The sequence below is a fragment of the Abramis brama genome (assembly GCF_963993115.1).
Source record: "Abramis brama genome assembly, chromosome: 2".
Taxonomy (NCBI): Eukaryota; Metazoa; Chordata; class Actinopteri; order Cypriniformes; family Leuciscidae; genus Abramis; species Abramis brama.
In genome coordinates, this window is record NC_139964.1 from 38,747,798 (window position 1) to 38,773,102 (window position 25,305).

The 25,305-nt window shown below is 37.4% G+C and overlaps 1 protein-coding gene across 1 annotated transcript in view; it reads right to left on the reverse strand.

Moving 5' to 3' along the window:
* Positions 1-451: 451 nt before the first annotated feature.
* The window catches only part of arhgap10 (Rho GTPase activating protein 10), a 76,676-nt gene continuing 51,822 nt past the window's right edge, over positions 452-25,305 (reverse strand). The window contains exons 15-23 of the mRNA XM_084094954.1: positions 25,170-25,254; positions 24,398-24,456; positions 21,633-21,738; positions 18,967-19,126; positions 15,537-15,675; positions 11,575-11,734; positions 4,607-4,711; positions 3,063-3,154; positions 452-1,600 (exon numbers count right to left, since the gene is read on the reverse strand). Of these exons, the coding sequence (XP_083951080.1) occupies positions 1,512-1,600; positions 3,063-3,154; positions 4,607-4,711; positions 11,575-11,734; positions 15,537-15,675; positions 18,967-19,126; positions 21,633-21,738; positions 24,398-24,456; positions 25,170-25,254 (995 nt within the window). The 3' untranslated portion in view covers positions 452-1,511. The remainder of the gene's footprint in view (positions 1,601-3,062; positions 3,155-4,606; positions 4,712-11,574; positions 11,735-15,536; positions 15,676-18,966; positions 19,127-21,632; positions 21,739-24,397; positions 24,457-25,169; positions 25,255-25,305) is intronic.

Genomic DNA, 25,305 nt, shown 5'->3' on the forward strand with positions numbered 1-25,305 from the left:
GATAAATGATGGAAAGACACTGCATGTGTGAACAGCAGATGTGGTACATTTACCAGAAAATATATCCAGCTATTTTTACTGCAATTTAACGGGTTTCATTTGTGTAAGTGGCTATTGTTTATCATTCATATGTGCAAAATTCCTATTAAACAAATGCAAACATTTATGAGAAGAAAGTAATAGTTTTGAATTTATTCAAGCTAAAGTTTTTCAGTAGAAGCCTAAAAAAAAAAAAAAAGACAGTCTTTTAAACCTTGATGAGAGCACATCCACACAATTAAGTTAATTGGCATTAATAAACTACACACAATGTTACTTTATTTTTCGTTTAACAAATGTTTTAGTTTATTTTTCAGAAAGCACATTAGGCGGTCCAGAGAGTGCACAGCAGCATGGCTTACATTATTTATAGACACAGTTTGACATATAAATAGAAATAAAAACCAAGATATAAGAATAAAACACTTTATTTATTTAACATTGATCAACAAGAGAGTCAACATCACAAAAATTACATCAATGCCAAGACCTTTGCAGAGGTCATAAATCACTGTCTTAAATAACCGCCGTTACAATCAGTCACAAAAATGAACCTTTGGAACAAGGGCTCTTAGAAAAATGAAAATGGTCTCATTAAACATCAGTGAAGTCCTGCCATTTTAAAGGTCTTTGTGTGAGTGATGTCTTTAAAACTTTTAACCACTTAAAAGAGAGGGAAAGTGCTTTGCTTTTAAGTGTCCTTGAACAAACATAATTCTACGTACACAACACCGATGTAAGTCTTGGCAATATTTAATTTGAAGTCATTGTATGGGTTATTTTTTTTTTATTTACCGGTCTCTGTTCTTCAACATAACATTATAACCTATGTACAGAATAGCAAAAAAAGTTGCTCTGTTCGAGTTATTGAACAGCGTCACACATGCCATGCATAAATTTAAGGCACTTCGATGCGAACGCATATATCACATATCAATTTCAATATTCAATAGTTTTGTCTAGTAAGTGTTCCAAGAAGCCACACTGTTTATTTCAAAGTGATAATGATCACTGCACTTTAATAACTCGACACGTTTCCTCATATTTACCACTATACATCATTACATGCCCTTACTAATATTAAATAGAAAAGATATTCAAGGTATCTTTGAGTATTGAGGAAACTAATGCATAACAAACTCAAACTACTTCACTAAAATCATGACATGCATTTTAAAAGAAGACAACACAAACGGTCACAATGATGTACGAATACTCTCCCAGGCAAAACTATATTTACATTTCCAAACTTTAAAAGTGCAGGCTCTTTATATGTATATAGCACTTCTTAGCTTATACTTGAACTTAACTCTTGTGCTAGCAACATATGTGTTTTTTGGATACAGTATATACTCTCTCAATGTCTTTAGTGTGAAGAAGGATGGAGGAGCGACAAGCGGTGCCATTGTGAAAGAGCCGCCGAGACCATGGATACCATGTATAGAGAAGTAAGAGGGTTTTTCTTTTCGAAGTTACAGTATCTCCACATAGTTTTCAGGGATGAGTCCTCGCTTTCCCTCCAGCACACCCTCCAGCCATCCGGGCTCCCTGGAGTGTGTCACTGCAGAGCAAAACCACGGACACACAGGTAAAAGTCTTACTGCAGCTCTTCTGTCACATTGCACGTCAGACAAGCAAGAATTCCTCATCGGATGGAAGGCATTTCTTATGTGGATGGTTAGCATGGCTGATGAATGTCAACTACGCCACAATGGGTAGGAGTTAGGAACGTTTACATAAAAATAAAAAAGAGAGATACAGCAAGGCCCTGATGAAGTTTGCTTTATCAGCACTTACTGTGCTAATTTGGGAAAAAAAAAAAGGAACATGGGAAAATGTGGTAAATGGAGCTGATAGAATTATTGATTTATTAATAGCCAAAGTGTTAAAAAACAAACACAGAAGAGGTGGGAGATTTGTGAATAATGGGTGGAAAGTTATTTTTTTTTATTGTTATTATTATTATTATTTATTTTATTTTTTTAGATGAGAGCAGCGATGATTCAATCCAAGGGTACTGAGGCTCTGGGAATAATTTGAAAGTCTGTGTCTAAACTTAGGATACTAATAACTGTGAATGTTAATTATCACTGCATACTGAAGATGCTGAATGCTGTATTAGACATAAGCCAGGAAATACTGGCAAAGAAATACTGAACAACTGACTGGTAACATGTGCAGGCCTGCTTGAACAAACAGCGGGATGCACGTACAGTTAGTTACTATGATTTGTCGAAGGACAACCTATAATTTCAATAAATGTAATGTATTAGAACACTCTGATGAATAATGGGATGTGAAGGAAGTCCAAGTGAATGACTGAAAAATTGTGAAAAACACAAAAATGATGAAAAATGAACATGCGGATGCTGTGCTAGCAACACCACATTTACAATCACAAATTATACAAATTGACTAGAAAATAGACAGAATAAAAAATTCTATCCAATATTTTCAAAATATATTTACGTTTTTTTGCCTTTCTTGGCTTTCATGTTTTATGCCCATAATTTGACCACCATAATTTGTTTTTGCTGGTTTAGTTGAGCAATATTATTTATCTGGTTAAATATTCTTTTCTTTTTTACAAACTTTTAATAAATGTAACAAAATGTTACTTAAGCAATCTGTCATATCATTTGGGAAGCCAATTAACAAAAAAAATTAAAAAAATCACTTGATTCCATTGGTTCCATTGATTTGGCTCAAAATCATCTCAATTGTATATCAAATTCAGCAAGACTGCTGAGAGGCTTCAGCTGAAGTAGTTGAGAATAGTTTCAGAAAACAGGAGCTCTGATAGTGATTAAGGCCTTTATTTCCTCGTGTCATTCTAGCTCTGTCTCGTTCAATGTGAATTGATTTTAGGGGATGCTACACCCCTGTCCCACTTTCCTCCCTCCACCTATACTGATATAAGATCAGATTTTTTTTTTTTTTTTTCGTGCTGGTAGGACCCACCAAATCCAATATGTCTGTGGATTCGGGTGAGTGCCTGTGGCAGTGATAACGTTAACACTTACCGTCATGGAAGATTGCGCCAACCTGGAAAGAGAGTTCGGAATCGTGTTCAGCCTCACAGGGGTACACAGCCTTGGCTTTCATGAGGGTGACACTGAAAAATGGAGGCAATCAGTTAGTGGATCTCTCGCTATTCGGAAGCGTGGGGATTAGGACACGACTTTCCAACTAGCTGTAAAGTGGACTCAGCCGAAGTTTCAGTGGACTCACTGAAAGAAGTCTGTGTGATTAACATCTGTCCGTAAAAATCCCAGAACTGAGCTTTGAAGAAGTTTAGAAGTATGATAGTCATCAAAGAGTAGATATGATTCAAACAGAGAGAAATTCTCAAGCAAGTGTGGGCAGCATCCAGGCATATCCTGCCATTTAGAACTCAAAAATTTGGAGCATGTTCTGCAAAGCAGAGAACCGTTTCCACACCTTTTAATGCATTTCAATGGCTTTTCCATGATTTATCCAAACATTTATACTTACTGCATACATATTTCAATAATCTTATAAAATACAAATTGTAATTGTACTCACAAAGAGCAATTTTAGTCAATCATGTCCAATGGTTTTAAAGACTCTTTTGATTCCAAAAACTTAACGACTTGAGATTTTACTAAATATAACCATTTATTAGAAACAATGTGCGGTTATTGAAGAAGATATAGCAACAATGTGCTCTAGACTCTCTTCACTAGTAGTCTGCAGAATGTTTTATATATTGTCTCAGAACAACGTGCCCTTAAGTTAATATACGACCCAGGCAGACACCCAGAATCCAGAAGTTACTGCAGGAGGTCTATACAACGGCAACATAACAAAGACGTCATTCCTGAAGGTCAGTCATTTTTTTCCAACAGCTTTTTAACAGATTAAAAGACTTTAAATTGAATGAGTCTGATCACCTGCCATTGGGCATCATTCATTTTATATGATGGAAAGTTAATGCATCTTTGTGTCTGGATCAGAACTATAGATCATTGCAATGGCCCCTGCCTGGAAAATGTGAGACTAAGAGAAAGTATGTGCGTGTGTGTGCATTTGTGTGTACAGGTGTAGAGTCACAAATAGAGCTGAGGAAGCAGAGATGAGAGAGAGAGAGAGAGAGAGAGAGAGAGAGAGAGAGAGAGAGAGAGAGAGAGAGAGAGAGAGAGAGAGAGAGAGAGAGAGAGAGAGAGAGAGAGAGAGAGAGAGAGAGAGAGAGAGAGAGAGAGAGAGACAGCGTCAGCATGTAGAGTTGTAGAGTACAGTTGTGTCGGCATGTAGGAGGAAAGGAAAAGTTGGCGAGTGTGTGAGTCGGAGGCTAAACAATAACAGATGAAGACTTTGCGTCTTTGCATGAATGCATGTGTGATTGAGTTAATAGCCTGAGGCTGTGAGCTTGGAGTGCGAGTGAAAGAATCAATGAGACAGTGAGAGAGTATATGCGATAAAGGTTGAGCCAAAACCGGCCAACCTGACACTTAAATCAACAGACTGGAACAAATTAATTACATTCTATGAGAATGGATGTGTGTATAATACATGTTCTTCAGGGACAAGTGTGTTTACATCTTACCTTTCCTCAGGTTTATTCTTTTCCTTTCCTACTGATCCAGGTTTCACCGGTGTAAGTGAGTCAGGGGAGGAATTATTCATCCATGAAGCCGTGGCAGAGCATATCCTGTGGAACAAAAAGTGACACAAAAAATGTATACTGTAATGCTTTCCTAAAGTAAAAGACACCTATTTTAGAAATATTGCCAGCCAGTAAGTAGAAGAACAAATAGTGACCCAGGTTTGGACTGACATAATTTTGTTAAAATCCACAGATTGCATACTTTTAAGCTTCTAAGCTACTTTTTGAACTACAAAAATATGAACATCGTCTATTTATGCACATCAAAACATATAAACACAACACAGACAAACAAGGGGGTTAAAGACACAACAGATATGCATTCTGCTGCATGTATTCCTCCACACAAACCCCTTCATCATTATTCTTAGAGAGGCTGTGAGGCTCAGACAGTCTGACAATCTCAGAGAGGGTTAGAGAAGTGAAGGTTATGGGGAAAACTGCCCAACGTCCCCAAGAATCTGAAGGATTTAGAAAATGCAAATAATGCAAATGAGCACTTTAGATCCGCAACAGCTGACAGCAGGATCAGGCACTGCACAAGATGCACTGCAAATATCAACATGAAATACAGCATCTACACACACACATACACAAATAATCCATAGTAAGTAAATGCACCTATTTGAGTTTAAATAATACTACTAATATAGTACTTAATATAGTATATATAGTATAATATAGTACTTAAATAATATTTTCAATATGTATTTACTCAAACTCCTTAGAATCAGCAAATCAGTCAATTGTTAAAACAATTCAATTTAATCAGTTGAAAAGTATGAAAGTGGTTTGGATAGAGCAAGTTGTGGAACAAGCAAGATTCAGTTAGTTAAAATGAATTAAACTGGTTTACATATTGGATTTATTGATGATAATCTGGTAAACCTGGTTATTGTACATGTAAAACAAGTTTTATTCATACTATAACATAAATCTCATTCTTTAAACTGTGTATTCCAAATATTTTATATGCAATTGAAATACCGGTACATAAATCTAAATTATAGGCCAACATATTTTTGATCTGAAAAAAACTTTTTTAATCGATTAATCAGTACATGTTATTAAAGTAGCATGAAATAATCAATAAAATGATGTTGCTTGTACAGCACATTAACAGATGCCAGTTGTCAGGTAATGAGCATAGCTGACCGCCTGTGTTCGGCTTGTCTAGCTTGCTTCCAATGTCAGCTATATGAACGTATGCAGACTTCAGGAAGGAAAAAAAAAATGTTCTTTGCTAATTCAAGACACTTGAAGTCACATTCAAGTCTGGCAAACCACCTGTTCAGCCCCATGTAGACATGGAAGTCACATTTTTGTATCCTTGTACAGACATTATATGGAAGTCAACAAAGTTGGATGATTGGATGGAACTTTACACAGACAAGGTTGACTAGAGTAATGTTGTTAGCTCATATAATATTTAGGTCTTGTGGCTAGTCAATTTTCACTACCGTTCAAAAGTTTGGGGTCAGTAAGAAGAAGTCTCTTATGAGCACAAAGTCTGCATTTATTTGATCAAAAATACAAAAACAGTAATATTGTGAAATATTATTACAATTTAAAATTATTTTATATGTTAATATATGTAACGTTTTATTTATTCCTGTAATGGAAAATGTCATTATGCCAGATGTCACATGATCCTTCAAAAATTATTCTATTGTTTTGGTGCTCAAGAATTATGATCAATGTTGAAAACCGTTGCCGTGCTTAATATTTTTGTGAAAACCTATTTTTATTTAAACCAGCGTTTAAAAAACACACACACACAAAAAAAAAAACACCAGCGTTTTTGTTCATTTTCACAAAAGTTGCATGGCCCCCAGAATATTTTGCTGTATGAATAGCTGGACATACAATATCAAAAGAAATGTGTGTGCAATATACCACTTGAATGTGGGTAAGTTTCATAAAAAAAGTTACATTTTGAGAAAAAAGCTGAGAAAATCACGTTTTTGTCAAATGACTACATCCAGATGGGATTAAGAACGATGATCAAAGCATATGGAGTAGATCGAGTCCATCAACACCCCCAAAGCTTCACAGTCCTGTAGCTCGTCCTGGGTCGACATTTCATTCAGTAACATTAGGCAGTTTAAATTTATATGCGGTTTAATGTTGACGATCGCATTATTTTACATATGCATATGATTACATATGATATCGCTGGTCTCTGCTTCTTCTTCGCATGTTTTGATCAGGAGATTCAGTACTCTTTCAGAAGATGTATAATAGCGCTACCGTATAACACTGAAAGCCGGAAAAGTCCGTCAATGGCGGGGAAAGAGTTCAAATAGAAATCTTTTGTAACATTAAAAATGTCTTTACTGTGAATTTTGATCAATTTAATGCATTCTTGCTGAATAAAATTCTTACTGAACCCAATCAATCTTTTAAATGACAGTGTACTTCTAATTTTCACTTCTGTTTTCTTAATTATGTATATTATACATGGCATAAATTGAGCTTCACTTAAATCTGGAATATCCAGATAACAGTTAAAGTCAAGCCATGCTCTTAATTATATTTGGGTAACGCTGGTTTTGAATCTCAAGATAATGGGGACGAGGAATGTGTGTGTGCTGAAGGTGAGGAGTTGTGAAGGACTCATAGAAGCAGGGACAGTGGCAGCAGAGGGGCAAATGAGGAGAAGCATAGTCCAGCAGGAGAGACAGAGGAACAGAGAAAGAGAGAGAAGGAGATATATGTGTACAGTACGTATAGATAGAGCGAAAGATGCAGTGATTTATGACTCTGCAGTGGGTCTGTGAGTCCTCAGCTGCTGCACATCAGCATGAGACTCTAGCAGCGCTGCAGTGCAGCAAATCCACTCATTAACCTTACACCAGCCTCACACACACACACACACACACACAACTCACACCAGCCGCATGAATCCCAGCTAACACACCACACACACTGCTTGATACATACCGTTCACGCTCACACATTTCAAAACAAGGTGAATTTGAATCGTCAAACTCCAAAAGAAAAGCTAAATGAAGTGGGGGAAAAAAATTATAAATATAAATCCAGTATGGTTGCCCTGGCAACCAGCAGAACCACAGGGAAATGGTTTCACCCCAAAAATGCTTTTACAATTACAACTAAGCCACAGCAAGGAAATCGCGCTCAATTTTAAGCTATTAAAAACAGCACTTAGCAAAGAATTGCATCTTATGTCTTGTTTCTTGATCCTCAAAAAATGTCCTACTTGAAAGAGGCACAAAACGATTTAAGACTGAACAAGAACTGAAAAACAAACACTGATCGAATGTGTTTAACAATTCAGCTCTTTAAGTGCTGCTTACTGATAAACAATGTGTACATATAATAAGTACATGCAACATTGACAAAAATACAAGACAAAAACTTCAATAATAATGAATGAATTGGTCACCATTTCCACGTTTTTCAAAAATGTTCATTGATCCATGTATTCTTGCAATTAATTAATATTAAGTTTATATATATATATATATATATATATATATATATATACAGTATATATACATAAATAATTATAATTATTATTATTATTATAAATAATACAAATCAGTGTATCAGACTAATTACAATCAATCAATTTATTTATTTTTTATTTTTTTTTGCAGTCCAGCGCGAATACAGATCTATACATGCAAATACAGATTGATCTAGAGTGTATCTTTTGTATAACGGATAACATTTTTCTAAATTATGCCAATTGTGGATACCCTGGATTAACTCTCTGGTGCTCTTCAGTCATTTGTGAAAACTTGGTAAAGGTTTTGGCAATTGCCATGTGAAAACACACACACACACACACACACACACACACACACACACACACACACACACACACACACACACACACACACACACACACACACACACTCTTGTACATCTATCTTTATGAGGACATTCATTGACACAATGCAATCTCTAGCTGCTGACCCTAACCTTACCCATCACAACTAAGTGCCAAACCCGAACCCTTACCCTAAACCTAAACCTACCCTTAACCTAATTATAACCTTATCCCTAAAACCAAGTCTTGACCCTCAAACAGGCCTTTAAAGGGGTCTCAGAAATTGAGGACCGGCCAAAATGTCCTCTTTTTACTCTCTTTGTCCTCACTCCAATGGTCTAAAACTCAAACTGGTCCTCACAAAGATAGTTGTACAAGCACACACACACACACACACACACACACACACACACACACACACACACACACACACACACACACACACACACACACACACGATTCGAAAAGGTTAAATGGTCCTGAAAAAAATAATCACACTTGTGCTCCTCGCGATCAAAAATGACCGCATTGGAAATGAATGGGAGACGATTTTCATCTAGTGGAAACTTTTGGTACTGCGGCCAAACAAAATCTTACTGAAAGCTCATTTTTTTAGATATCAAGCTCAAATTTGGAACACAACTTGTTTAGATTTATGGCTTTGACTTTCTTGCAGTTTTAGAGTAAAACATATTTTTGAAAATATATATTTCATATAAAATTTTAAATAACAATAAACATAAAAATTCTGTAACTTTTCCACTTCACTTTCTTTTTTTTTTACTTTTTTCACTTTCGCAATAATTTGCCACGTGTGGTCTTTGAAAAGAGAAATTTAAGTTTGTGCTCTAAAGCATTCAAGATTAACGACAGTTTAAGTTGGAAATGAAATTTTCAGGTCTATGCTCAAAAAGTGAATAAATGTATTATAACTACAGCGTAAATTTAATTTAGTACCATAAATCAACTAAAAATACAAAATATTAAATAAAAAACATTATCGAACTAAAATATAGTACATTCATTTCATTGAAATATTTTATTTAATTTTTTTAAACGTGAAGAGCACCAGATTCTGTGTTGTAACACATTATCTCAAACAAGGCAAGAATACAATGAACGTCTCATCAATTACACGGTGGCCTGTCAACATCCAAAGCTTCATCAAGTGCGATATAGCACAATTCAGCATTTCCTACAGCATCACTGTGATCTGTGCTCTTCTTCAAGGCCAGGGGCTGGGAGATTTACAGATAAACAGGTGACAACCTCGTGACATATGGACAGGAGTAGCTCTGTAAGCGACAGCGCCTGCTAGAAGGGTAAACAAGGCGAACATCTCTCTGTGTCAATAGTGTTTACGGGGTAGTGCTGTGGCCACCTGTCCCTCGGACAAACAGCAGGCAGGATTTACAGGCGCACAGGGAGCCGCTTCCTCTGATGGCAGAGAGTGGGAAACGGCAGGGAGAGAAGCAGAGGGTTACATAAGACCAGCGCCGTCTGCACACAGGACCGCAGGCCAAGAAGAGAGCAGCATGTGATCAAAGCTCGAATGTGTATGGGAAAAGGGGAACTGTGAGCACATGAATGGGTAATTAAAAGAATAAAGGGGGTGCAGGAATGGATGGAGGTTGTGGCTTGTGGAAATGAGTGAGAACAAAATGTATCCAAATTTGGAGTGGAGTGGTAGAAACAGTGAACAGATGTTTGGACACAAAGTTTATTTCCAGGTGACTGCAGAAAGTGGTGGGCCCCTATTAGGATTCAACACATGAGCCCCAGACAAACACACAGCATCTGAAGGGCTGTGAAAGAGCTGAGAAACCAGAGGCAAAACCTCTGGCAAATAACACTGGCACAGGATAAGACTCTTAGCCCAAGAACTAAATCAAGTTGACAAGCACAGGCTTGAGCTCAGAAACAGAACCAAATACCAACACACACAAAAAAGACTGAAGGGATGGTCAGGTTATGCCTACAATATTGGTGATAGTTTTCTGCTGCCAAATTATTTTAAATAGCTTTTTTAGCATTATTTTATAAGTTTTTCTTATTATTTTTGAATTGGCTTATATTTCCAGCTTTCATTTTAGCAATTTTTTTAGTAAATTATGTGCTTTTGTCATTTTTATTAGTTTGATTTTTTTTTTTTCTTACATTACTATATAATATAGGTTTAATTTATTTTTAGTTAATTTTATTTTTGTTTTGGTTTACGTTCAGCTTTAGTTTTTATTGATTTCCAGTTAGTAGTTTTAATTTATTTCAGTTAGTTGCTAAGGTAACATTTCTAATTTGTTTATTTTAAGTTTTTAATCTAATATATTTTATTTTATTTAAACTTTATTTCAATTAACAAATATGTTTTAGTAGTAACAATGTAGCCAAGAAAAAAAGAAAGAAAAGAAAACTGTTTTATTTTAGGTGACAATAATAGCCCTGCTTCTGACTTGCTAGTAGACTGTTAAACAGCTTAGCACTAACATGCACTTCAATGACATGATTATATAAGGTTTACTTTAGGTTACACGTTGTTTTGATAGTCCACTTTAGACATTCTACTAACTAATAGTAACTTTGCAACTAACTCGTTAATTTGCAACTACTCTGAGTATTGGTAGACTTAGATCAGGGTTAAAGGAAGTAGAATAAGTTGACAAGTACTTGCAAAGTTACTGATAGTCAGTAGAATGTCTGTTGGAGGACCATCACAATAAAGTGCTAGCAGATATTAAGCAGACAGTCTACTAATACTCTAATGACTGTTGATGCAGTTGCAAAGATACTTATAGTTAGTAGAATGTCTAAAGTGTACAATAGAAATAAAGTGAAACTTTATAACTTAAAAAAAAAAAAAATCTGTTGTTCTGACTTTACACTGCAAAAGCAGCACAGAGGTAGCATTTGCAATTTGTTTCTAATATACAATTATTAGAGGAAAAGAATGGTTATTCTGAAGAAGCAAAAACATAAGATTTAATTTTAATACTTTATTTTAAAATGTTAACTCATGATTCTTAAATCACATTATATACCTTTTTATACATTCAACACATAAGCAATGCTTATTATAACAATGGTTTTGGAGAGACAAGTCTTTGCTACATACCCGGTGCTCTCTAGCATGGATGTGCTAATGGTGGCATGATGATTCTTGGATTTTTCGGGGGGCGTTCCAGAGGCATTCGAGGACTGGGAGGAGACCGACTCATCACTGACCACTGATGCCTCATCACTACCCAGGGCTGGACTCTCAAAGGATGGAGAGACTGTCAGAGCAAGGGAGAGAATGGCAAGGAAGAAAATAATGAAACGATAAAGACAATAAAAGACAAAAAGAACAGGAAAATGAGAATGAAAAAGACATATTTGTACATTTTTGTACATTTGCAACACATGTAAGGGTCAAATAAGTTTATCAAGAAAAAAAAGTGTACGGATTCAAATTGCACCTTCTTTTAAAATACATTTTGAGGTGATATTCTGTAGCCTGACGTCGTCATACTCAGATTCTAGTCAGAATATACTGAATAGAATATGGAGATACTGCTCCATTGGGCTGTGATTATGGGGCGTTTCAACCGAACCAGGAAAGAAAATGCCTCTGCACTCAATTGGATAGACCTACTGTACAACCAATCAGAGTGTCGATATCTTCTATAACAGACGCGATGGCGGAATCTACACAATATCAATTCTCCAGCGGCAGTCATGTGTTGTAAACAAATTCAACCCAAGCGCTCTTTGGTGACGCGGATGATTACGTTACTATTGATCATCTGTCCATCATCGTATAAAGCCCGCCCTGACAATTTGATGGGTCCGAACAGCTCTGGTTCGAGCATAGTTGCTCCACCACGGATCAAGTCCAGACCGAACTTCCCGACCTCAAATGTTGTGGGTGGGGCTAAGTTTGGCTGGCATCCAGGCTAGATATTCTGATTCTTTTCTCGTCCTTTCTCAATCTCTAAGCCATTGTAGACATTTAAGGTGCTCTAAGCGATGTCACGTTTTTTTTAGGCCAAAACATTTTTTGTCACGTACAGCAAACAACTCCTCACTATCTGCTAGCTGCCTGTCCCCTGAACACACTGTAAAAAAAAACGTGTTCTCTGTAGACAGCCCATGCTCCACAAACAGCAACAAAAACAAACTGGGCTAACCCGCACCATGAAACATAACAAACTGTTCCAGCCAATAACCGACAAGAAGGATTTGGGGGGTTAATGCGCGGATAAGGAGGAAGGAGGGTCTAGCTAGCCTTTTGTTTGACAATACTCTGAACGTCAACAAGAAGTGACGTCACCCAACATCACTTAGAGCACCTTTAATTGAAGCATTTTATTTTTTAACCTGACAGGTCGTTAATGGTTTTAACACTCTTGTGTATCCAACCAATGGCACTGTTGCCATATGAATTTAAGCAAAAACGTTTGCACCGAGTGTTAGAGGTAATATAAACTGATAACGATTGTGTTCTAATAACAAAAAAAGTAACACAAAAGTCCCCAAATTCATAAAAAAGAGAGTCAGAAGTCCCTGTTCTGTCTTATATCCAAGTATATATATTTTTAATTAGGTATATTTGTAATGTTTTTTGTTTTGTTTTGTTTTTGCATAAAAATCAATGACTTTAGTGCAGTTTTCTACATAAATGCCCCCTCCACATGTGAAATGAGTAACAACCATTTCTCATGGTTTGCAGGTTTTGCCGTTGAGTCTAATATAATTTGCAGTTTAAACCACCATTTTGAAACAGACGCACGTGTTTATTTTAGCACTTCTGTCAGTGAAACACCACTACAGCCTGTAAAACATTGAAATAAATATCAGTAAATATTGGTAATCTAAATAATATAAGTAAGTTACATGTTATTTCAAAAAAACATTTGTTTTATATTTCCCGACAAAGATGCGTCATATTTTATCTTCTGCAGTGTCAAGACATTTAGGCTATGTTTGATTTTGTGCTGCAAGAGAAAGCGAAACTAAAATCCCATGCGCGTGTGAAATGCGCTATACAAATAAACTTGACATGCCTCACTCGTGTCATAATATCCACGTAAAACAGCATTCACGTTCAAAAATAATTGTTTTTGCTGGTGCTACTCAGCCACAGACTGGGTAAACCCAGTCCGATCTGCCCGCGATTTGATTTCGCTCTGCAGCTCAGGCTGGAAACCTGTACATTCTTCTATCCTGCTTCCGTTACAAATTTGCGGGGACCAATCACAAACTGGCTTATCCACCTGGCACGCTATTGGCGGGTTTAATCCAATCCAATTCCTTTTAACCTCTCAACGATGCTCAATGGCTGCTTTAGTTTAGCAAACAAATCACTCGAGTGGGTGTAAATACCACTTACTTTCATGTTTTTTTTGCACAACCTGCAAAAATCGCTCGATGCCATTGCTGCTTCTGCAAACCGCTGATCAATGCTCCAAACCAACATGTTTATTGACACGTTTCCTGCCTGGAGTTTTCACTGCAAAGTACGTCACCTGGATCGTTGGTCTGATTGGTTGAAGGACTATCCAATTGCGTACAGAGTCATTTGAACTATGCCCGTTGATCACGCCTCTTGTGCAGTAGAAAATACAGAGCAGACTCCCCAGACTAATGTTCAATCTTAAAAGATCTGGTCTGGTGATAGCCAGACTAACTCAGCCACTGATGCGGTTGTCAAGTTTACCGGCACAGCCCTATCGCACACAAACTAAAACTAAACTAAAACTAAAATGCGTAGAGGTCCTTCAACCCTGAAAATGCTTAAGTAGAGATTAATAATGATGGTTTGGCCTTTTCATGAATCCAGCATTACACACATTTATAGTTTTTCCACCTTGTCTGTGTGTTTTGGCAGTGGCCACCTTCCCTTTCTGAAGTAACATCCCAAAACACAGAGGGATCTCTACTAAACAAATAACCAGTGTTTACTATCTTGTGTGGAACAGTGTGGTTAATCTGACTCTGAAAACTGCTGTGTTTTCAAAACCCAGCACATTTTGGAAAGCCTTGTGACAATGTGCTAATTCACTTTGTGAAAAGGGCCAATACTAGTTTTAGTATACCTGCACAGCTGTAGTGTGGACAAACAAGTGAACACACAGAAACATCGGTCACACTTTAGTTTATGGTCCAATTCTCGCTATTAACTAACTATTGACTACCACTTTTGCCTCAATAAACTGCTAATTACTGCTTATTAATAATAGTAAGGCAGTTAAGTTTAGGTGTTGGATAGGATTACAGGGTGTAGAATATGGTCATTCAGAATAAGGCATTAATATGTGCTTTATAAGTACTAATAAACACCCAAATATCCTAGTAATACTGTATGCATGCTAATAAGCAAAGGTAATAGTGAGAATTGGACCCTAATACTGAAACCACATAATTCTATAACTGAAAAGTGAAACTGGAAATATGATCTGCTTTGTTCTGTACTAAAAATAAAAAAAACCTTTGCTCAAAACCTAGCCTAATCCTGCACTGATCACAGTCTGAAATTATCCAAATAGAGAACTGGAAGACACATTTCTAAGAAGTCCAGGGCCCCTAAAGCATCAGTTATCCACCTAAATATGGACTGGCAAACTACATCCTGTAGCCCAGAGTGACAATGGGTAATCAGCATGTTTCAGCTGAGCATCACATCTGATTGCTCAGTAGTCTTACATAGTCATGAACCCTCACTAAGACAAACGGCCAATGTCCACATGGAAATAAACCAACTGCACAAACACTGCAAAAAAAGGGTTATTTTACCACCAGGTTTATCCAAATGAAAATGAACCTCTATGAATTGCTGCAAAGTCACTTTAATATTAAAGAAAAAGTATCTTTATAATTTATATATTGCATCATATCTCCGGGCACAGGCCAGTATTTTCTGTGCTTCTGGTGCAATATCTGTGAGAGTCAGTGTGGTTCTGCTTATCTTTCTCTTTCGATTGATAAAGGCCCTATATTATGTCATTATCTATTTAATAGTAAATCTATGTGACAACTATAATTCCTTGTGCTTTTCCCTTGACCTCACTGTGCTTAAACCCGATTAGTCTCCCGTACCTGTTTGAATATCCAGCACCTGCGGGTTGTACACAGCCAGCGGGCGATTCTGGCGGCTGAGCCTCTTGGACTGTCTGGTTGGCGCAGAGAGGGGTGTAGTTGCTAAGCATGGAGAGCTGCTCGGAGCATCCCCGAATATCTAAAAGAACAAAAAGTTAGTGGGATTTGCTGGCTAGACTGAATGTGTTGTGTGCATGTAAAAATCAAAGTAAACAGTTTGTTTACAGCCGATGCCTGCAGAGAAATAAAAATGATTATGTATGCGAGTGCAAATGTGTGGTGGAAAAAAACAAAACAAATAAAGATTCTGGATGTGCTCGAGACCTGTCTCTTAAAGGAATAGTCAATCCACACTCATGCATTTCAAAACCTGTATGACTTTCTTCCTTACGTGGAACACAGAATGAGATATTTATAGTAGAATGTCCAAGCTGCTCTTTTCTATAATGAATGGTGACTATGACTGTCAAGCAAGTGAATAAAGAATTAATTTCACTCTGTTCCTCACTCAAAAGTAATGATGCACCAAAATGTTTTTTACCGAAAACCAAAAATAAAACCTGAAAATAAAGCTTTAATAACTAAATTTGGATATTCGGGTATTTGAAAATGTATGCTGTCCAGGGTGTCCTGTTCTCAGGTGATATGTTAAACCAGCTGTAGTAAAGTTCTTTGGGCAACAAGCCTCTCAATTTTACAGTCAAACTAATTTTACATATTGCTACTCTAGCATCATTTTTGGTCACGGTGAGATTTCACTTGCTGTCTGTATGTGATGCTCTCTGAGGTGTAGTTGCGTCTTTAAACCTAGCCAGCTGCCAACCTAGACAACATTTTGGGCAGCTCACTAGTTTTGAGAAGTGGTCACGCATCTCCAGTGAGAAGTCTCACCTTTTCATGCTGTTCTATGAGAATCTCAACCACAATTTTCTGGAATTTGAGGTCTGTAATGGCCGCAACCATTTCTCCTGCAGCCTCATGAGTGTGGGGCCAAACACAACACCCGCGTCACTGGAGAAGCGCTAATTAAACTCAATATTTTCGGTCAATGATTTCAGCCGTTTCTGCTGAAAATTCTTTTCTTTTTTTTGCTTCAGCCGAATATTTTCAGTTGCCGAAATTGTGGTTTATTTTTAAAGATTTTGAGGTCAAAGGATATCATTTGACTTCAGAACACTCGGAATAAGGACACAGCTCATATGCATCCATTTTATGATGTTTTTATGGTGCTTTTTAGAGCTTAAAAGTCGACACACCAAGCCAACGGTCAGCCATCAAGCAATGTCAGGCGATAGTTGAGCATCTGTCGGCCTAGTTTTTGTGACGTTTTCTGCACCGTTGGCACTAATCAGACCCCTGCCGGGTATGTTGAGCATGTTGAATCGCTGACAGGGCCTGTTCTGATTGGCTGTTAAGCTTAACAAACCAGTCCACGAGTATAAAAACCGAAGTGATGAAAGCAAGCAAACAACTGCTTTGTTTACGGTTTGTCAGCTGCAGTCCTAGCTCTTTCCTTTTAGAACGATAAATACAGACTACTGCCACCTGCTGGTTATTTCCACTCAGGGGTGTAGTCTCTGGGGTGTGTTAAAGCACACCACAGTCGAATTTCATCGGTGCTAGTTCTTTGATATTGGTATGGTGTGCCTGGGCCTTCATCACCATTTACTTGGAAGAGAGTAGCATGGACATTCTTCAACACTTCTACAGAAAAAGGACAATCAAAAAGTTTTTGAAAAGACATGAAAATTAGTAAATAAATAAACTTCATGTTTTAGGTGAACTTTTGCTATATTAACAGCAACAGGCATCAAAAGACCTCTCATGAGAGTTAAGCCTAAATAAGATAACCCAGGCACATTGCCCAGCTGATTGTGAGAAGCTGAAACTGACATTTGAACGAGTGGCAGCCGTTCAGTGACAACACAGGAAACATGTTTTCATAATAGCGTCGACTTCATTACAGTCACGCAGTGTTTACATTTGAACCCCAGACGGGCAGTGTGAGTGACGGAGGTTAACAGAAGTGTGGAACTCTCGACAGGGATGAACAAAGGAATGAGGGAGCTGGTAGAAGGGATAGAAATCTGATACAGTTGTGAAATTCTGCAGACGACAGCAAAGCCTGCTCTCTCTCTCTCTCTCTCTCTTTTTCCATCTCAGTCTTTGCCCATTCCTCTCTCTCCCTCTCACATTTTCTTCCTCGTCTTTCTCATTCCAGATCTGCCTCTCTCTTGTTACCCTCTCACCCCCCCCTCTCTCTTTGCCCTCAGTCTACACACATTCCCCCCTCGTCTCTTCTTTGTCTCGCAACTTTTCCAACTACTCTTTCTATCTCTCTCTACAGATGGACCTGAATGCAAAACACTGTCTGTTGAGTGCATCTGGGGGTATCAGCAGTCTGGAGAGGAGCTAATCAGTCTGCTGCTCTGCAGAGTCATTGCTTCTGAATCTCAACGCTTTGCCCACCTATTTTAACTTACCTCAAAACAAAATCAAGGTCATACGCAATATCATTTTGTCTAGTAATGCTGTATATTAAACATTAATCTGCCCATTTATGGAATTTTGGATGCTGTTTCAGGGTGCTTTTCAGAACACAAGAACATTGATAATTTTTTGCATTATTCTTTTACGTACGCCAAGCACACATACTGAAGTGAGTACTAATGTCATAATGGGTAATAAAACAATCATAATGTTAACCACATCTTTTTTGGGTGCATGTATGTCTCTTAAAAATGGTGTATGATAAATACAAACAAATTCCCCTGTTGTTAGGGTTAGGGTTAGTCAACATTTTATTATTCAAATGAAATCTTAATTATTATTATTATTAATATAATACAAGTTTACAAAATCAGTTTACAAAAGATAATATGAAACAGTGAACATTTAATCAGCAAAAGTGATTAATAGATCCTAGTGTTTATTTTGAATACTAAAATATGATCATTGGTCACAACATTGGGCATAGTATGAAAGCAATTCATCAGACTGTTTCAAATGAAGGCTAAATAATTCAGAGATTATGAAATAATCTCACTCTTCCTCCCTTTGTCCCTCAGAATAAACCCCATTTTAGGATTAACCAGATTACTGTCATCTAAAGCCGATTAAATCAGTGTTTTAACCTGTATTTTAGTCAAATGAGTATGGTAGTCCAACTGTATTTGAGCCATCAGAAAGAGAAGCTAACTGAGCAGAGTACAGTCAAAACACATGGTTCCCCCTCCTGGCTGTGAAGAGAAGTACAACAACCCCTGCATGGGCAATGCCTTATAGAAAAGTTCAAAATCAAACATTGTTCAAATAAATAGATTTCATTAGCTGTCTGCTGTCTGTAATGTGATACTTGTGTCTTTAAACCTAGCGATCTGCAAACCTAGACAACATTTTTGGGCACCTCACTAGTTTTGAGAAGTCTTACCTTTTCATGCTGTTCTATGAGAATCTCCACCACAATGTTCTGGAACTTGAGGTCCATAATGGCTGCAACCGTTTCTTCCTGCGGCCTCATGAGTGTGGGGCCAAACACAACACCCAGGTTCGCCACTGTCATCAGGTTTTGTTTGCTGTTGGCTGCAACACTACACACACACACAGACGTTATCAAGTTATGATCAAATGACTTCAAAGAACAGGAAAGATAGACATCACTGCACATTTTTTATTTTGAGGAGAGATAGCGAGTACATTGAATTTATTTTGCATTTGTATTATTGGTTTTGATTGTGTGACTAGATGCAGTTAACCTCCTATTACAAAGATTCCTTAGAGACACGATCTTCAGTGTCCTTGCATCCTTGCTGAATTTACTCTGGTTGTGTTAATTATAGACAAATGACAAAATAAGAGAGAGGTGGGTAAACGCCATTACCCAAAAGACTTTCATAAGGGAAGAGAGGGTTGGCAGCACGTCAAAAACTTGAGATATTCAAAGTGTGTATGTGTGTGTTTAACTGCATGCTGAATGACTAAAATATGATTTTCACCCTTTTGGCAATTAGCCTCACAGTTGGAGAAGTTTTAGCCAAACTTCTTTACTCATTATATTTTCCATGTAGATCCATTTGTAAATCATATGAAAGTGTATCCTTACCACCCTTTGTATAAGAAACAAACCATTCCTTCGTAAGTCGCAATGAAAAATGTGTGTCTGGTGCATTTTCTCTTTTTAGTTTGGTTCATGTAGGCATGTATACTGTTTGAACATGGTAATTAAATTCAGTTCAAACAAAACAACAAACATGGTCCGAGACCACCTTGAGGAAACCTTGGCCCTGTTTACACTTGGCATTAAGATGCTTTTTGGTCATTCGGATCACAAGCAGATGAGGGAGACGCATTCCCGTTTACACCTGGTATTTTAATCCGTCTCTTTTGTCCACTTTCAACCACTTCAGTCGTGATTTCTTCGAGGGGAGGGTCTATGGGTGGGTACATTTTTCAGATCTTTTGATCTAATGGACAAAATAAGCTTGCGCAATTCACATATGAACGCGCCCGGAGATGACGGAACAACATACAGAGAGCAGCAGCTTACATTTCTGCTCTGAAAACTGCAAGACCAAGCCTTCCACAAGTGCGTGTTAGAAATCAGGAATGGTGGGACAACATTGTGCTTGGCTCTTTTTTCCAACCCAAATTTGAGTCTTCAGCCGACAAAGTTTGAATCCCGTCTGGCCAGTGCGCTTCCCATAATGTTTGCGCATTAGGTCAGTAGGCAGAGAGTAGGCGGCCTTTTGTGACTGTTCGAACGCATTCGGCCACGAGTAAGTTTTCGGAAGTGGTTGAAAGTAGTCAAACTCAAAACATTTTAGACCGTTTACATCTATTTAGCGTCATCCACTTGTGATCCGATCAACGAAAACACTTCTTAATATCAGGTGTAAACCGGGCCCTTGCTGCGATTTCAATGTTTATTAATATTACTCAGTACTTATTTGAGTAAGTACCACATAACTTAACTACGTCACCTTAAAATAAAGTGTAACCATATAATCTTACCTACACCAAACTTTTGAACAGTACTGTATATCCAATAGAGTGAACAAAGCAAAAAACAAAACAACTTTCTTCCTCTAAAAATGGTTATTAATGACAACTTTGACACAGTTTAAAAGATTCAGAAATGCAAAATAACATTAACAAAAACATTTTAACTAATAAACTTAAAAAAAGTATTATTTTTTTTTTTACTTCAAACTATTTTGTCCCTGTTTCAGAACAATGCGAATAAACAGCCCTGAAAAGTCAGTTTACCGTTTTTAAATTATGCACTTTGAAAAGATATATGCCACAGACAGACAGCAATTAATCACCTCTTTGATTATATTTCAGATAACATGGCAACATTTGGCTTTTTTCTCTCCATCTCTGATGGGTGTGCAACTGCGCCAACTCCTAAAGCATTCTGCGAGGGCTGGAGTGGATGGAAGAGGAATTTAGTGGCGGATAACCTGAATTTAATTTCCAATTGCACATCTTTGGCTGCCAGCAAATCCCACTCTATATTTTGAGGAAATGCGGCTGCCCAGTCACTGATTGCCGGAGGTTAAGAGAGATTATATGCTTATCCTCAATTTGCTTACATTCACATTATATAGAAATGTTAGGCCTGAGGTAAAGCCTTGTAATGGTAGCGAACATTTTTTTTTTTTGGAAATATATTACCCGATCTAATCTCTTAACAGAAAGCTGTTGCATAACTCTCTTCTCTAAGTTTGCAGTTGTTGGATGTAAAGGAGATGGTAAAGGCTTTTTTCTCTCTAGAAAAACAAAATTGTTGATCTAGATAACAGCATGGAGACTATGCAAGTCCATGTGGAGTTGTCTCTTTGCTCAGTCTCTTTTCTCTCCAGAGTGCTGTCTGCCTGTTTGCTCTGTTGCTCAGCAACAGAGGTAGCCTACTGGTGCTGCCAGTAAGAAGGGTGTGTGTTTGTGTAGTGAAGGTAAGCATGAAGAGAGGGAGAAATAATGAGAGAAAAAAAGTGGCTGACGGCCGAGAGAAGTAAAAGGTTGGAGAAATAAAATAGAGAATGTACACAAAAAATTGTGTATGCACAAGAGAGAGAAAAAACAGCTTCCACTCACTTGGCGAGATGCTTGGTTACCAGACTGAGCACTAATCTGTTCCTCTCTGGCAATTTATGAACCAGACAGTGAATGGCCTGAACTCTAGATTCTGGACTAGCGCTCTCTGTGTAGACCAAAAGAGAGAGAGAGAGAGAGAGAGAGAGAGAGAGAGAGAGAGAGAGAGAGAGAGAGAGAGAGAGAGAGAGAGAGAGAGAGAGAGAGAGAGAGAGAGAGAGAGAGAGAGAGAGAGAGAGAGAGAGAGAGAGAGAGAGAGAGAGAGAGAGAGAGAGAGAGAGAGAGAGAGAGAGAGAGAGAGAGAAAAATGGGGGTTTTAGAAGACATCATGAAACATGCAGTATCACAGTTTACACTTTACAATAAGAGTAATATGAGTGTTATACTCTGCACTCAATGTACCAAAAGTACCTGATCCGTTTTTTTTTTTTTTTTAAAGGCTGAATACAAACACTACCAGTCAAAAGTCTGGACACATCTGGCTGAATTTGTTTCCATGAACTTACATGTAAATGCATATGCTTAAATGTTTGTAATTAGTTTTGTAGACAAATATACATTTCACCTATGTATAAATTATTTAGAAAATAAATAAAATGTATTTATTGTTTTAAACGTAATATAATTAATTAAAATAAATATATATTTAAATATTATTGAATTAGTAGGACCAAACAGTACAGGAAAACTAGCCTACAAATGACCAGCATAGACACTCCTAAAAAAGAAGCATCTCAAGATACTGCTCAAAGTTGGTCCAGTAAATAAATTAAAATATAATATGATATTTTAAATTTGTTCAACTCCCAATCCTTTCAGGTTTTGATGTTTTATTACGGCTGGTGTAATCAGTGTTACTTTTGTATTATTTATATAAAGGTGTTATATCCCGAAACACCTGTTTTAGACCACTATAATTTATTAATATGGTGTAGGGCCTTCTTTTGCGGTCAAACAGCATCAGTTCATCTTGGGAATGACACATTCATGTCCTTCACAGTGGCCAGAGGGATTTTGAGCCGTTCCTCTTCCTGAACAGTGACCAGGACACCATGTGATGCTGGTGGAGGAAAACCTTTTCTGACTTGCTCCTCCAAAATACCCCAAAGTGGCTCAAAAATATTCAGATCTGGTGACTGTGCAGGTCATGGGAGATGTTCAACTTTACACCATTCTGCCACAAGTCTTGCTGTGTGTATTGGTGCATTATCATGCTGATGCACAGCACCCCTTCAGGGTACAATGTTTGTACCCATTAGGTGCACATGTTCCTCCAGAACGGTTCAGTAGTCATTGAAAGTGACGCGCCCATCAAGCACAGTAGGGAATGCAATTATATTAGACCCAAACCATATAAATAGACCCAAACCATCACTGATCCACCCTGTGCTTCACTCTGGGCAGCAACAGTCCGGGTGTTGAGCCTCTTTAGGGCTTCTCCACACCGTAACTCTTAAAGATGTGGGAAAGACAGTGAAGGTGGACTCATCAGAGAACAATGCATATTGTACATGGTCCACAGCCCAAGATTTGCACTGTTGGGACCACTGAAACCAACATTGGCTATAGCAGCCCGACCATGAATATTGACTCCTTGGAGCTCCCGTTGAACAGTTTTGGTGGAAGCAGGAGGGTCAAGGTGCGTATTTAATTCTGCAGTGATTTGGGCAGCTGGAAAGTTACTCCTGTTGGATGTGGTTCGTCCTTCGTGGTGGTATGCCGACATTACCCTAGATACCATAGCTCTCGATACACCACAAAGATTTCCTGTCCTGGTCAGAGATGAGCCAGCGAGACGCACACCAACATTTGTCCTCTTTTGTATTCTGATATCTCCCATTATGTTGTGTGGAATACAATTTTTTATGTCCAGCTGTGCTATTGCTCAGCTAATTCAACCTTCACACTCTGCTCTTACTGATTGAATGCAAAATCAGTGAATATTGGCCACCAGGTGCGCATTTATGTGAGCCTGACTAGAGTTTGGTTTTTCCAGCTCGAAAGTCAACGGAGAGTTGCTAGACCACCCTGGCTGCAAAATAAAATTAAAAAAAATATATAGTTTTTATTAATATTTTAAATTAGCTTTTATTTTTATATTTTCAGTTTCTATTTTAATTACTGTTATGTTTCATGTTTCGATAATTTTTGTTTTTAATTTCATAATTTAGTCATGTGCTTGTCATTTTTATTAGTTTTAGTTAATTTCATTTCTATTTAGCTTTAATTTATTTTCATTTCAGTTTTAGTAATTTAGTACTTCAACTTTAACATATTTCAGTTAATTCAGTTCAGTTTATTTGCGTTTTTCATGTAATATTTATATTTTATTTAATTTCAGCTGTATAAATCATTTTTAATAGTTTTAGCTAACAATAACAACACTGGGTGTAACTGTATTGGCCGAAGCGGAGTAGTGGCTAAATGTTGCTCCAGGGGGACCTGAATACAATAAGTCCCTGTGGGCCTGTCAAAAGCAAAATAACTAACAGTAAGTTTAGGCCTGCCTCTATTGACTTACAACATCTACCATAACCTACGACAACCTTCTGAGGACAACCATCTTTGGCAGTCATTTTCATATTTCAGATGTCCTTCAACAGAATTTAATTCAGTGATACTTTTGACAAGCATTTACCCCCCTTAAGAGTTTCACAAATCATAAGCTCTTTTCTCACTGACATGCACATATTATAATCGTATGGCATTTGTCAAGTAATTGATTGGGTATTGCTTGATTATTGTCTAAGCAAGGACAAAGACCTTACTTGCAGGGACGATGAACTCCTTATACAGCTCGTATGTCATTAGTGGCTCTGGAAGGCTCCTTGAGAGACAGAGAGAGAGAGAGAGAGAGAGAGAGAGAGAGAGGGAGAGATTTATCGGCTTTATTGGGCATTATTATATACACAACACTATGATTAATGTGGCTGATCACTGCAAGAAATTAGATGAGCACACAAACACACATACACACTGTGATAACCAAGTTCATCTGAAGGTACTTTCGCTCAGTATCTGGCACACGTCCCAGCACCGTTAGCCCAAAATGAGCACACCAATATCATTCATACTTGTAGTGCAGTACAAAGACAAAACACACATATAACTCTTTTTCTGCTGCATTACAAAAGCTGCCTTGTGCTATTCTATTGTTACACATCAATTACAGAAATCAGCTAAAAGCAATATTAATTAAATGTTGAAATATACATATTTTATCACTGAAAGGAATGTCCCACTGTGAAATTCACTAAAAAAACCCTGACATTTCACATGAACACATATATCCTTGATACTTTTATTTGAGATTTAAATCGATTTATAAATGAAAAGGCCCATAAGTTTCTTTCTGAGGATTCACACTTGAAGTTAGCTTTAAACTAAAGTTTACTTAGAAACAAGCAATTGTCTTAATGCTGAATGGTGTAGGCCTATTCTGTCAAATTACAATCAGTACATTTAGAGAAAGGATATATAGAAACTATGTTGTGTTTATTATCTGCAAACAGAAACGGAATGTAGAAAGTACAAACTCACCTCAGGTAAAGCTTTAAAGCACTGGTGATGGTTTTGACATCCCAGTCCTCACAGGCTGCTAAATCTATTTCATTGCTCTTCTCATCTGCAGATCACAAAACAATAAAGAATTAAGATCTAGAAATAAGAAATAATC